Source organism: Penaeus japonicus, unplaced genomic scaffold (assembly GCF_977035675.1).
Source record: "Penaeus japonicus unplaced genomic scaffold, GWHDUDI00000001_assembly GWHDUDI00000004, whole genome shotgun sequence".
Taxonomy (NCBI): domain Eukaryota; kingdom Metazoa; phylum Arthropoda; class Malacostraca; order Decapoda; family Penaeidae; genus Penaeus; species Penaeus japonicus.
In genome coordinates, this window is record NW_028234406.1 from 47,980,050 (window position 1) to 47,992,549 (window position 12,500).

At 38.2% G+C, this 12,500-nt stretch overlaps 2 protein-coding genes across 3 annotated transcripts in view; one reads left to right on the top strand and one right to left on the bottom strand.

The window, feature by feature from the left end:
• LOC147472075 (NADH dehydrogenase [ubiquinone] 1 alpha subcomplex subunit 6-like) overlaps positions 1-7,418 on the top strand; it is an 8,167-nt gene extending 749 nt beyond the window's left edge. The window contains exons 2-3 of the mRNA XM_086536611.1: positions 5,425-5,540; positions 7,011-7,418. Of these exons, the coding sequence (XP_086392737.1) occupies positions 5,425-5,540; positions 7,011-7,139 (245 nt within the window). The 3' untranslated portion in view covers positions 7,140-7,418. The remainder of the gene's footprint in view (positions 1-5,424; positions 5,541-7,010) is intronic.
• A 236-nt stretch (positions 7,419-7,654) lies between these two features.
• Sem1 (Suppressor of exocyst mutations 1) overlaps positions 7,655-12,500 on the bottom strand; it is a 94,001-nt gene continuing 89,155 nt past the window's right edge. The window contains exons 1-3 of one of the 2 annotated variants that reach the window (XM_086536613.1): positions 11,975-12,160; positions 8,603-8,699; positions 7,655-7,811 (exon numbers count right to left, since the gene is read on the bottom strand). In XM_086536613.1, coding sequence (XP_086392739.1) covers positions 7,778-7,811; positions 8,603-8,699; positions 11,975-12,065 — 222 coding nt within the window. In that variant the 5' untranslated portion in view covers positions 12,066-12,160 and the 3' untranslated portion in view covers positions 7,655-7,777. Of the gene's footprint in view, positions 7,812-8,602; positions 8,700-11,974; positions 12,161-12,500 lie in introns of those variants that run through there. The other variant, XM_086536615.1, reaches the window with a different exon arrangement.

Here is a 12,500-nt window from a genome sequence, read left to right on the forward strand (position 1 = left end):
TATTCATTCCAACTAGAAACCTTATATTTCTGAGTCCCCCCTCCCTCCCTCCATGTGCCACCGTCAACAATACTAAACGATTGCTGGCACGAGGTTTTAAAAAGTTTTTAAGTATCAAAACCTAACCAAACCTTACCTAGCCTGCCACTCCCCTGGACCCCCCCTTTTTTCAAGCCACTTTATGGCAGATACGTATCTGCCAGGATACGTTTTTGCCATATTTATACACAATAAAACCTAATTGATGGACTTAACTTGATGTAACCTAGTTTGTATGATAAATTTTCTGAATAATGCTGCATTACTATATACCACAAAAGTGGTATCATTGGATTCCTCTCAACCTCTACTGTTCATATATAGTGAATATGATGTGTGCTTCCACCCCTGGACCCCACAATCTGGGTCCCCCTATTTTAAGGCACCTCGTCTTACTTCGGGGCATATTTCGTATGCAAAATCCTAACCCAATTACTGACCTAACTTTGCCTAGTTTTGAATTAAGCCGTAGTCAGGGAGGGGGGGGGAAGCTTTGCCTCCACCTGGACCCCTGCCCCCCCTTATTTTGGGTACTTTGTGCAACATACCTTGTGCAGAATACCTCAAAAACCACCATCCTCGCCCTGAAATTCAAACATGGCTATGTTTACTTATTTACGGCTAGTGACTAGCTGTGGACTGGAAACCCCTAATTAATAACCTGCATGCGCTGTTATGTTCTCTCGATAGATGGCGCAATATTCCCCATTTATTACAGTATAATTATAGAGTGCCATATATTGAGTGGTTATGTCATTATCAGCCCTAGTTTCCTATCTTAAAGCCCCCCCTTGGTTAGAGCTAACTTGAAAACTAGGCAAAGTTAAATAGGTAATTCGGTTAAGATTTGGCATACGAAATATTCCCAGAAATCATATTTTACCACGCAATTTCCCTGATCTACTTCATGCCCTCCCCTACAATCGGAACCCAGATTGTGGGGTCCAGGGCGCATTATCTTCACTATATATGAATTGTAGAGGTTGAGAGGAAACCATCGATACCACTTTTGTGGTATTTAGTAACGCAACATTACCTGGAAAATTTACCTTTTTATTTTTCCCGTAGCTAAGCCCCCATTTCTTGCCTTAATCTGAGGCGTGTGAGGGGCCAGGTTGCGGGTTGTCTTGTAGTAGTTTATAAAATAATTTAATAAAGTATCTATAATCTATGCACACAGTAGCCATCTCGATACAAAATTCGAATGAGGACCCATACTCAACATTCAATTGTCTGTGATTGGTCAATAAATTTATCGGTTATATCAGTTGTTTCCCTATTGGTGCTGTTATTATCATGTGACAATATTGCCCATTAGCAATGTTTTTTTGTATTTCCGTGGGCAAGGTCAGCACATGTGCAGAGCCGATATTTTTCAGTCAGAGGTTCACAAGTGCAGTGGAAACATCTCTCCCTTTATTCATTTTTAAATTATTTTCAAAATAATATATCTTGCTTAATTTACATTTTTAGAAGAAAAGAGTTTTATGGTGTTACATCATAATTAAAACTACATTATGTTGTATGGTTAGTTTTTCACTGTATTCATATGTGTCTTTATCCAATAATACCATTTTGAGGTAATTCATGAATAAATTGCATTGACATTGGACACAAAAATACTTTAGTCCCGTCATACTTGTCACTTAAAAGATTAAAATGTAACAGATATTGTTCCTATACAATTTACTCACCCACATGGTATAGTGTGTGATCCTATACCCCCCTTTTTCAGAGCACTTTGTGTTACTTATCTTGATTTGAGTTTTACTTAGTGATAGACCTTTTGAATACATCATCAATGTGTATCCGAAGTTGCCAATATGTATCCTGTACTGTGGCTAATACCACAAACACATGCACGTCTTCATGATACAAGAGCTGGAAATATGCCTTAGCAGTCAAACCCACAGATTCTTAAACTACAAGGAACATGAAAGCATTATGATTGGCCAATCAGTTTACAAGTTGTTTTAATTTGCTTTCGTCTGTAGAACATCATGAAATCGTTTATTAACCCGCTAATGCTTGGTGGCAAGATATCACAGTGAGTGGTGGCAGGACCAGCCGCCAAGCAAGTGCACATCAAATAGAAAAAAGCACATCAGTTGATTGTTTATCAGTGCTAGTTGAAGGTTGAAGACCCTGATCTGCTTCATGCCCTCCCCTACTATTGAGGAGATATTGAGGAGGATTGTGGGGTGTAGGTAGGGAATTGCAAATTATATCCTTTATATATTAGTACAAGAGGATGAGAGGAATCCATTGGTACTTTTTTCATGTTATTTAGTAATGTGGCACTGTTCTGAATATTTTCTCTTCTGTGACATAATCCTTGCAAATTAAGAATATGAAAGTTATCTGATAATCAAAATTATCAAAAATTGGTCTACTCATAGGTAGAAAGACTTTTTTTTCATGTAAATTAAGTGATTTTAAATGTTATAAGAGACCCACACGTTTGCCACTGTATGGCCTTTATGACAAGCAGACCTCAACCACCAGCAAACCTCCATCCTGCTTATCATAGGAAGATCTACCTTGTAGACCTCTCAAGTAATTTATCATCAGATAATGAAGCAGTTTGAGCTCTTAATTGGCAGAATATATTTAATCAAGATTTGGTCTTTACTGAAATGCACAAGTGCTGAGGCCACAGTAATCACTGAACACTGCACACTTTTGGGTTGGATTTACTCATAGGCCTTACAAAATAGATCATGAGATACAAGTGGATTTGGATAGAGCACAGCAAATGTGAATGCACGGTAAAAATTTTGTTTTGAAAGCCATTGAATGGTGTCTTCTAAATATTTGCACAAGTAGCATTTTTTTTTTTTTTGCTTTTTGCAACAATGTCAAGGGTAAAAAATTACTTATGCCATGTGCATATTATTTCTGTGTTTTACATTTGAAACTAATTTTACATAACAAATTATATCATATACCATTGGCTATAAAGGGGGGCAGGGGGATTTCTTGATACCAATCTATTTACATTAACCCATTGTGGACAGGTGACATGACATATATGACACAAGAGCTTTGGCCTGATGATGGGCCTCATGACATACATGACGTTCTGGGATTTTGGATCACTGCTATTTTATCGTGCCATGAGTAAGGAGTGAGTAATGATGACAATTGCAGTCATAATTACTATAATTACCATAATATTAAGCAAATTTAACATCCAAAACCTAGATGGTACCACTTTCTTGTAGCACCAGCAGGAGAGAGAGCCTTGAATGGCACCCATCCAGGGTTTCTAGCAAGCGCTATCTTTAGAGAGTGATGGCACACAGCAAGTTACGACCTCTTGTTCTAAAGTACCGCCGATGAAGGATGTGCAGGTAGAATAAGAAGAGGAAGGTGACTCAAACCATACCCAGTGTCTAAAATGTGCTCCTGTGCCATTATGGATGCCTTTCACTATGGCACTTTCAGTCATAAGCACAGGTTTCTTTCCTCTTCCCTACCTCTTCATGTTATCTTCATTGTAGGTGGTTATATGTTTCGTATTCATTCATGACAGAAGAAAAATATGAAAAAATGAAGTTACTTTTTGTCCTCCCATAAATCAGCAATACCTCTATCATACTGAGTATTAAGAAAATAATGAACTAATATGGATCATATACTACAATTTTAGTCAACTGCAGCATTGATAGAGCCTATCATATGGCACATATACGTCTCTAAACACAATAAAACACACAAAAATTAAACACAAAAACGGCTCTAGTTTTACAATGAGTGAAAGAGAGTGGGAGGATTGAAATGTTGCTGAAGCTGCCTTGTTCTGAAATAAAACTTTATTTTTTCGTATTTGTGTGCAGTCATGAATGAACATGAAACTTAAAACAATCTAAAATGAAGATAACATGATGAGGTAGGGAAGAGGAAGGAAACTTGTGCTTTTGACAGTGAGTGCCACAATAAAAGGCATCCCTACTGGCACAGGGGCACATTGTAGGCATTGGGCATGGTGTGAGTCACCTTCCTCCTCTCGTTCTGCCTGCACATCTTTCATCTGCGGTACTCTAAAGCAAGAGGTTGGCAACTTGCTATGTGCCATTGCTCTATAGAGATAGTGCTTGCTAGAGACCGTAGATGGGTGCCATTCAAGGCTCTCTCTCCTGCTGGTACTAGAAGAAAGTGGTGCCATCTAGGTTTAGGATGTGAGTTGAAACCCATTTTGCTTAATATTATGGCAGTTATGATAATTATGACTGCAATTGTCATAAAAGCAACGCCTCTCATCAATTGAGTGGGTGAAAAGGGCTCTGAAAGGTACCACGTAGAATAGCACCGGGAGAGATCTCGCATGTGGAGGCTTTGTGCGCTTGTTATATTCACAATGGGAGTATCATTAGGCAAATAATCACCCAGTTGCGAATGAGTTAAAAGCCAACCATATTTGTCAAATCTCATCTCCTAACCCTCCAAATAACCACTCCACCATTAACCCATTGCGTACGGGTGTCATGACATACATGACGTAGGAGCTTTGGCCTGACGACGGGCGTCATGACGTACACGACGTTCGGGGATTTTGGATCACTGTGGTATTTTATTTTGCTATGAAAAAGGAATGAGTGATGATGGCTACTGCAGTCCTAATTGCTATAATTACCGTAATATCGTGCAAGCTTAACGTCCAAAACCTAGATGGCACCACTTTTTTCTAGCACCAGCAGGTGAGAGAGCCTTGAATGGCACCCATCCACGGTCTCTAGCATGCACTGTCTCTATAGAGCGATGGCACACACTAAGTTGATGAACCCTTGCTCTAAAGTACCGCCGATGAAGGATGTGCAGGCAGAACGAGAAGAGGAAGGTGACTCAATCCATACCCAGTGTCTAAAATGTGCTCCTGTGCCAATATGGATGTCTTTCACTGTGGCACTCACAGTCACAAGCACAGGTTTCATTCCTCTTCCCTACCTCCTCTTGTTATCTTTATTGTAGGTGGTTATATGTTTCGTATTCGTTCATAACAGCCCAAAAATACGAAAAAATAAAGTTGCCTTTTGTCCTCCCATAAAACAGCAATACTTCTATCACACTAAGTATAAAGAAAATAATGAACTAATATGGATAACATACTACAATTTTAGTCAACTGCAGCACTGATAGAGCCTGTCATACGGCACATATAAGTCTCTAAACTCAATAAAACACACAAAAAAATAAAACACAAAAACCGTTCTAGTTTTACAATGAATGACTGAAAGATATTTGGATGCTTCAAATTATATTGCTTCAAGTGGTCTCTCTCTAAAATAAAACCTATCCTGGAGGCTGGGCAAGCAAATTTATCTCCGTCTGCAATGGGTTAACAAAAGCCCAGGCAATTACTAATGCAAGGAATTCTCCCAACAGTGATAGACTACGACTTCCCCAAGTCAAAGGAGCAGTGCAGGGAGAAGCTGCGTGAGGAGTTCGAAAAGCACCGCCATGTGCAGGACATTCGCGTCATCGACATGCTGGTCATCAAGGTGAGTTTCATTGTTTTGGCTGGTTATCAAGGCGAGTTTCAGGTGTTTTGGTGCCATTTAATAGTAACCTGTTGCTTATTTGTATATTTTCTATTTTGTTTGCTTTTGGTGCTGTTTTATTATTTTTGTAATTTATTCATTGTCTTTTTTTCTTTCTTTTTGATTAAATGTCAAAGATGTATAAATGAGTATGAGTAACTTCGTAGTGCAGGGGGATGTAATTGATGCATTTCCATTAAATCTTAAAAAGAATTACATAAATTAACAAGGTTTTAAAACAAATTTCCTAAATCTCTTTGTATTTCTAAAGATATACAACCTTGGTCATCTTTATATGTATTTCTTTTTAATATGATTTCCTATATGTAGTATGATGTATAAATCTATATTTTGTATAATAGGGCTGTGATACCAATCAGCCTTTGATATGATGCCCTAGCTTGCAATTTTAATAAAAAAGCAATACGAAAGTGATCCCACCAGATGCAAAATGCCTGCCATGGAAGGGTTAAGAGCTGTCATATATATAATTGACATTCAGCTGGTCACAATTGATATCACAGATGTCAGCTGAAACTTCAGTTTTTGATTAATATATATACTTCAATATATTTACAAGATTGCCAATTCTGAAGAGATATATATGCACCATTACATCTCTTTTTGTGAATTTAGCAATTTTCATTTATACCATTTTCTATGGTGTATGAGGAGGGGATATTAAATTCAAAGGATGAAATTCTTTGATTATTTTTTTTATTTTTTTTATTATTAACCCTCTCTGGACGGGTGGTACAGTACTGTACCGCTCATTCAAAAGCCCAGTGGCCGGGCGGCACAGTATTGTGCCAGCCATTTAATTGATTTAGGCCTAATAATTTGAACGCCCCGGCATTGGGACATTCAAGGCTGGAATGCCCCCCTCGTAAGTGGGTTAATATTGTTGATTTTAAGTAAATAAATTTATTATGCAGTATTTTTACTTCATAATCTATCTGAATAGATTTACTGTTACAACCATGAATCTGATATCAAACCTTTGAGTATGTTGGCTGCCATTGCCTCATATATTATTAAATGATTTATTTTAAAGCATATCGTTTTTTGTTTTTGTCAGTTTTAAAAGCATACACGTATTCATCTTTTGTATTTTGAGTACTGAATAAAAAATGCAGTATCAAGGAGTGTGAGCATTAACACTTCTGGAATGGGTAGTACCTTTATATTGCTTCAGGTGGGCATCTTTAGATGTTCTATTATTTTCCAAACTTATGCTATAACACGTGTTTATATATGGTATAACAGCACAGCGTAATACTAATGAGCCTAGTTACACCACTGAGGATATAATTTTTAATTTCAACAAAAATACAGTACAAGAGTGATATTAACAAAATCTTAGTATCATCATCATGATGTGATTCCTTATTGGAAATGCGTAAACATAATATTCTGTCCTCCTCACCACAGGGCCAGATGGAGCTGAAAGAAACGGTGGAGATCTGGAAGCAGAAGCACGGCCTCATGGCCTACTGGCGCGACTCTGTTGAACCCAAGCCTAAGGACTTCCTCAGCAAGTTCTTAGATGGCCACGAGTAAAAGACTAGCCATTAATGTTAAAAAATGTTGAATTTGGGGTGTTTTTTTTTAAACCTTCCATGGGAGGAAGAATGACAGGAAATATGAGTAATTACTACTTCCTTTTTCCATTATGATGTTCATGGGATTTTATTATGACTAAGAACTCTTATGTAAACTTGGAAAGAAAAGATTTATGTATTCAGATGTTGAACTCCCTGGGGTCCTAAATTTACAATAACCTACAAGTTTGTAAATACATCACCTGTGTAGATATTTATATTAAAAGAGTAAGCCATACGTATTTTTTATTTCCTCAAAAAATTGTGTTCACAGGTCTCTAATACAGGAAAGGAGTCATTGTAAACTCTGCTCTACTGAGAAAGGTATCAATTGTACATTTTGGATAATTAAAATGAATACTTATAACAAATTATATCTTCATGTTAATGTGATACAACAACCATTTAATGTAAATTTCTACAACATTCAGTTGATACATTTCTTTTAAAATAAAGGTTAAAAAAAAAATTCAATATCTACAAAAACATTTATTCATAGATAATACACCTTTAGCAATCTTGACAAATGATTAGAAATCCTAACTGAAGATCACACACAAAAACACATCTCCTTTCATACAGCACACGTACAGAGGACTACTGCTGCATTGGCTGGATGTTCAGCTCAGCTCTGGAAGTAAAAGAAGGGTTTTCAGAAGGTTTTAAATTATGATTTCTTTGGGTTCTCACCGTCATGACATTATTTACCTTTTTATACACTAGGTATTTATAAAAGGGCCTTTCCAAATTCCTATAGCATGGAGGAGAGAACTAAGCTAGATTCCATTGACTAATTGCAATTACAGTATATAGGATCTAATAATTGGTAACAGTCAATATTTTGTATAGAAAATACACTGAAAATAAACTGAAAACAAAGAGGACAAAAAAATAAAATACAGTATCTTGAATTTCTATTAAAATCATATTCAACAGAGGAAAAAGATCTTACAAATAGATAAAGACAGGATAAACTATCAACTGAACAAGCTTCCTTCACCCATTGTGTAAGGGTGTCATGACATAAATGATTGCATCAATTAGGCTTCAATGACGTGTCAATGTGTACATAACGCAACATCAGGATCTGCTCAAAGTTGAAGCACGTACACAGTCATGAAGTACTAAGGCTGTAACAGCGCTAGCTCCAGAGCTAGCGGGTTCCAAAGTCAGTTTTTAACCCGCATTCTATGATGAATTTGTGTAAAAATAAAACCCTTTCCCCGTCCTTCTAATTTTTAGCTGGTGCCACTAGTGTCATAGACCAGTCCTGACAACCACTTATATCGTTAGGTGTCCCATCCTCAATGGGCTATAAAATGCATCTCGCTCAAACCTCATCTCATCATTGACACTTAGGTTATGTCAAGCACCTCATCCTGACTTCCCAACAAATATAAAAAGTAAGCAGTTGCCTCTTACCTCAGCTGCTGGGAGAAGTCATCTTCAATGTTGTCATCGTCCCAGTTGTCCTCCCACACGTTCACATCTTCTGCGTCTTCGTCAGCTGCACCCCAGTCTGCCAAGGACAAAAGAGGAGTTACTCTTATTTGTTAGGGTATTGTAGTATAGTATATTTAGTGGGGGAAGAGCGAGAACTTTATTTGTACTAAGTTGAGTTGTGAGTGCAATGAGAGAAATTTTCATCTTATCAAACTAAATAGGAAATGCATTTTGCAACAATCTTGGTTTTTCTCAAATTTTCAAATTATGACCAGTTACTGAGACTAAAATGTAATGGGAATAAGAGGTTTCTGATAGTAGTTATATTTTAGATTTATAATGCAAAGCACACTTCTCCAGCACATAAAGAACACAAATTAAAAATATAATTGTGTATAGATAAGGATTAAATATCCAAACCTCTACTATGAATATTCTAGTAAAAGAGCTTGTAGATCTCCCAAGTAATTTATTAATAAATAAGGAACTAGTCCCAATTCTACCTTCCTGAAATAAACATGGTGGAATTTGTTGGCCTTTGCTGTAGCAAATGCCTGCCTTGCACAACTATTGGGTTGGACTTAATAATTATCTTCCCTTACAGAGCACAGCAATTTAGATACAACAAACTGATACCTGCCCAGAATAGCCATTCTATCTGTTATGCATGGCTTCATGTTCCATATTGTTTGGGGCTTCATTAAGTTTGATTTTTCAGGGTAGTTCAGAGACAGATGTATTCTTAAAATGTAATGCATTACTTCTATTATGGGATATAGATAAAGATGAACCCAGCCAGACAGGATTCTTTGTATTGCAGAGATCTTCTAGTCATTTTGTCTCACATCAACTGCATCCTCACAAAAAATGAAAAGCACCTCCTATCCACAGTGTCTTATCTTTGTTGATAGTTTGGATGTGTATGGATGGATTTCATTGTCTAAAATCCCTCCAAGGATTAAGCGAATCAACACTCCATTTCTTCATATATATGATTGCTTTTGCTAGCTACCTAAAGAAATTTTCAATTATGGATGAAAAGAACAGCTGATTAAATCAACTAAATTTTGTAGGCTTTCAATTTTTCAAGACTGTCAAAACAGATAAACACTTTCCTCATAGACTCCCTGTGTTTGGCAATGACTCAACATCCACAAAAAATTCATTCTGACATAAGATAACTGACAAAACTTTACATGTCTTTGAACTTCCCCGCACCATTTGTAAAGAATCCAGTCTGGACACCCAGGATGTTTATTTTCAACTATGACACATGGAAATCAGGGTCTTTGTCCTTCATCTTGCACTGATTGGAAAAGAGCCATCAATAAGGCAAAAACATTTCTGGATGTTCATCCATCTGTGAACAACAGCAAGTGAGAGCACCTCTGGACCCCACAATCTGGGTCTCGATAGTAAGGGAGGGCATGAAGTAGATCAGGGAAATTACGGGGTAAAATGTTACGAAATACCATAAAAATGGTATCGATGGATTCCTCTCAACCTCTACAGTTCACATATAATGGAAATAATGCACGATTCCACCTCTGGACCCCACAATCTGGGTCTCTTTTTTTTGTCTACCTCATGCTACCTCATCCTACGTCGGGGCATATTTTGTATGCAAAATCTTAACCTAACTACCTACCTAACTTTGCCTAGGTTTTAATTAAGCCCTAGCCAGGGGGGGGGGGGGCTTTGCCCTAGCCAAGAGGGGGCTTTGCCCCCCTGGACCCCCCCTTTTTAGGGCACTTCATGCAACATATCTTGTACAATATACCCAAAAACACACCATCCTTGCCCTGAAAATCAAACATGGCCATGTTTACGTATTTCTGGCTAGCGACAAGCTGTGGAATGGAAACTCCTAATGAATTACCTGCATGAGCTGTTATTTTTTCTCGATAGATGGCGCAATATTCCCCATTGTTAACCCCTTCACTACGGGCAGTAGAAAACGCCCCTCACGCCGTATCCGAGCTGCCGGCGCGCGCCAAATTTTAAACGTCGCTACTGAATATGACAAGTTTTAAGCCAAAACCTCAACATAATCATGTGCTATATATCAAAATATGCATAGTTAACCTCTTCCCCCATGTGCATGTGACAAGTTATTTACATGGGTTGGGAGGAAGATGGAAAGAGTGACCTTGGTGGGAGGCCTCACTCGGATGACCAAAGAAAATGATTGAAATAGTATGGTAAACTAATCATAATATGTTTAATATTTTTACATAATGTTCCATAAATAAATAAAATGATTGCTAGCAGGGCCCATCAATGCCTCCCCTGGTATAAGCGAATCCCACTCTTATGTAATAAATTAATAATAATGAAAGTCAAATAATATATCGTATCATATCCGACCTCTATTCTGAAAGATCTCGTACAGTATCCGGAAGAAAGAAAACTCAATTCCACCAGAACTCAGCCATGACGCAGTATGTGCGTCCTCAGGTTTGACGCGAGCACTGCAAGGATGCAGTATACGCGTCCTCGTGTTGAAGGGGTTAACAGTATAATTATACAGTGCCCTCTATTGAGTTATCATGTCATTATCGGTCGTAGTTTCCTATCCTGAGGCCGCTCATGCGCAGTAATGCAATTGTCAGCTTCGCATAGCATTGAAGTTTCAGTTGCGGTAATCATGGTCATTACACGGAGAAAATAATCGCTTCTCCACCCAGCTACATCAGGCAACCCCCAACACCCCTCACAGGTAAGTAATGAGCTAAGCGCATCTACAGAAATAACTATATATCTTAGGTAGCACGAAGTGCCTTAAGAAAGGGGGGGTCCAGGGGGGGAGAAGACCCCCCTTGGCTAGGGCTAACTTCAAAACTACGCAAAGTTAGGTAGGTAATTGGGTTAAGATTTTGCAAACGAAATATGGCCGGAATTCATATTCAACCCCACAATTTCCCTGATCTACTTCATGCCCTCCCCTATTGTCGGGACCCACATTTTGGGATCCAGGGGTGGAATCGCTCATTATTTCCACTATATATGAACAGTAGAGTTTGAGAGAAATCCATCGATACGACTTTTATGTTTAGTGACGCGGCGTTATTCGGAAGATTTACCCATTAGCCAATATACAGTTCAGTTCCTCGTAAGCTAATGCCATTAGACCTCAACACAAAGACATCAACTACACTCCACAAATCATAATCATATCAGTATCGTTGCCGCGTAGCTCTTCTACACTTCACCAATCTCCGAAATGACTTTTAATGAACAAACAAATGACTCTCAAATCACAATGACATTCCCCAAACGAAAGAAAATAAACTTTTCAAAATTCCCCGAGACCGAAGACCACAAGGCGCGCCATTTCTCTCCTTCTCTCACCTTCTGCGGGGAATTCCTCGAACTCGTCATCTTCCTCCAACAGACCCAAGTCGATCTTGGGCTTGGTGTCTACTTGCTTCTCGTTGGACATGCTGAGGAGGCGATAAAAGGGCGAGAGACGAGAGGCGGCCGCAACGGGGGAGATTTTTCGTTGAATCACGGTGTTGTTGTTTTCGAGGAGGTTTCAGGGGGATGCGGTTCCCTCTTGGCATGGATTCTAGATGGTTCTCTATTCTTGTTTACAGTCTGTTTATTATAAAAGAGTTTTATTTTTTATTACCATTATTAATATACCATTTTATATGGCGTCTATCCATGGTTTGATAGTTGAATTTTATTTCAGATGGATCCGGGTCCCACTGGGATTCTTTTTTAATGTATCTCTTTTTAGTCTTTTACATATGAATTCTCTCTATTTCTGACCGGGAAATTGTATATTTCTCATTTTCCTTTTATTCCTCGTGATTCGTGCACGTGGTTGAGTTTGATTTCACACCCATCTGAATGACACTGCATTTTTCAATAA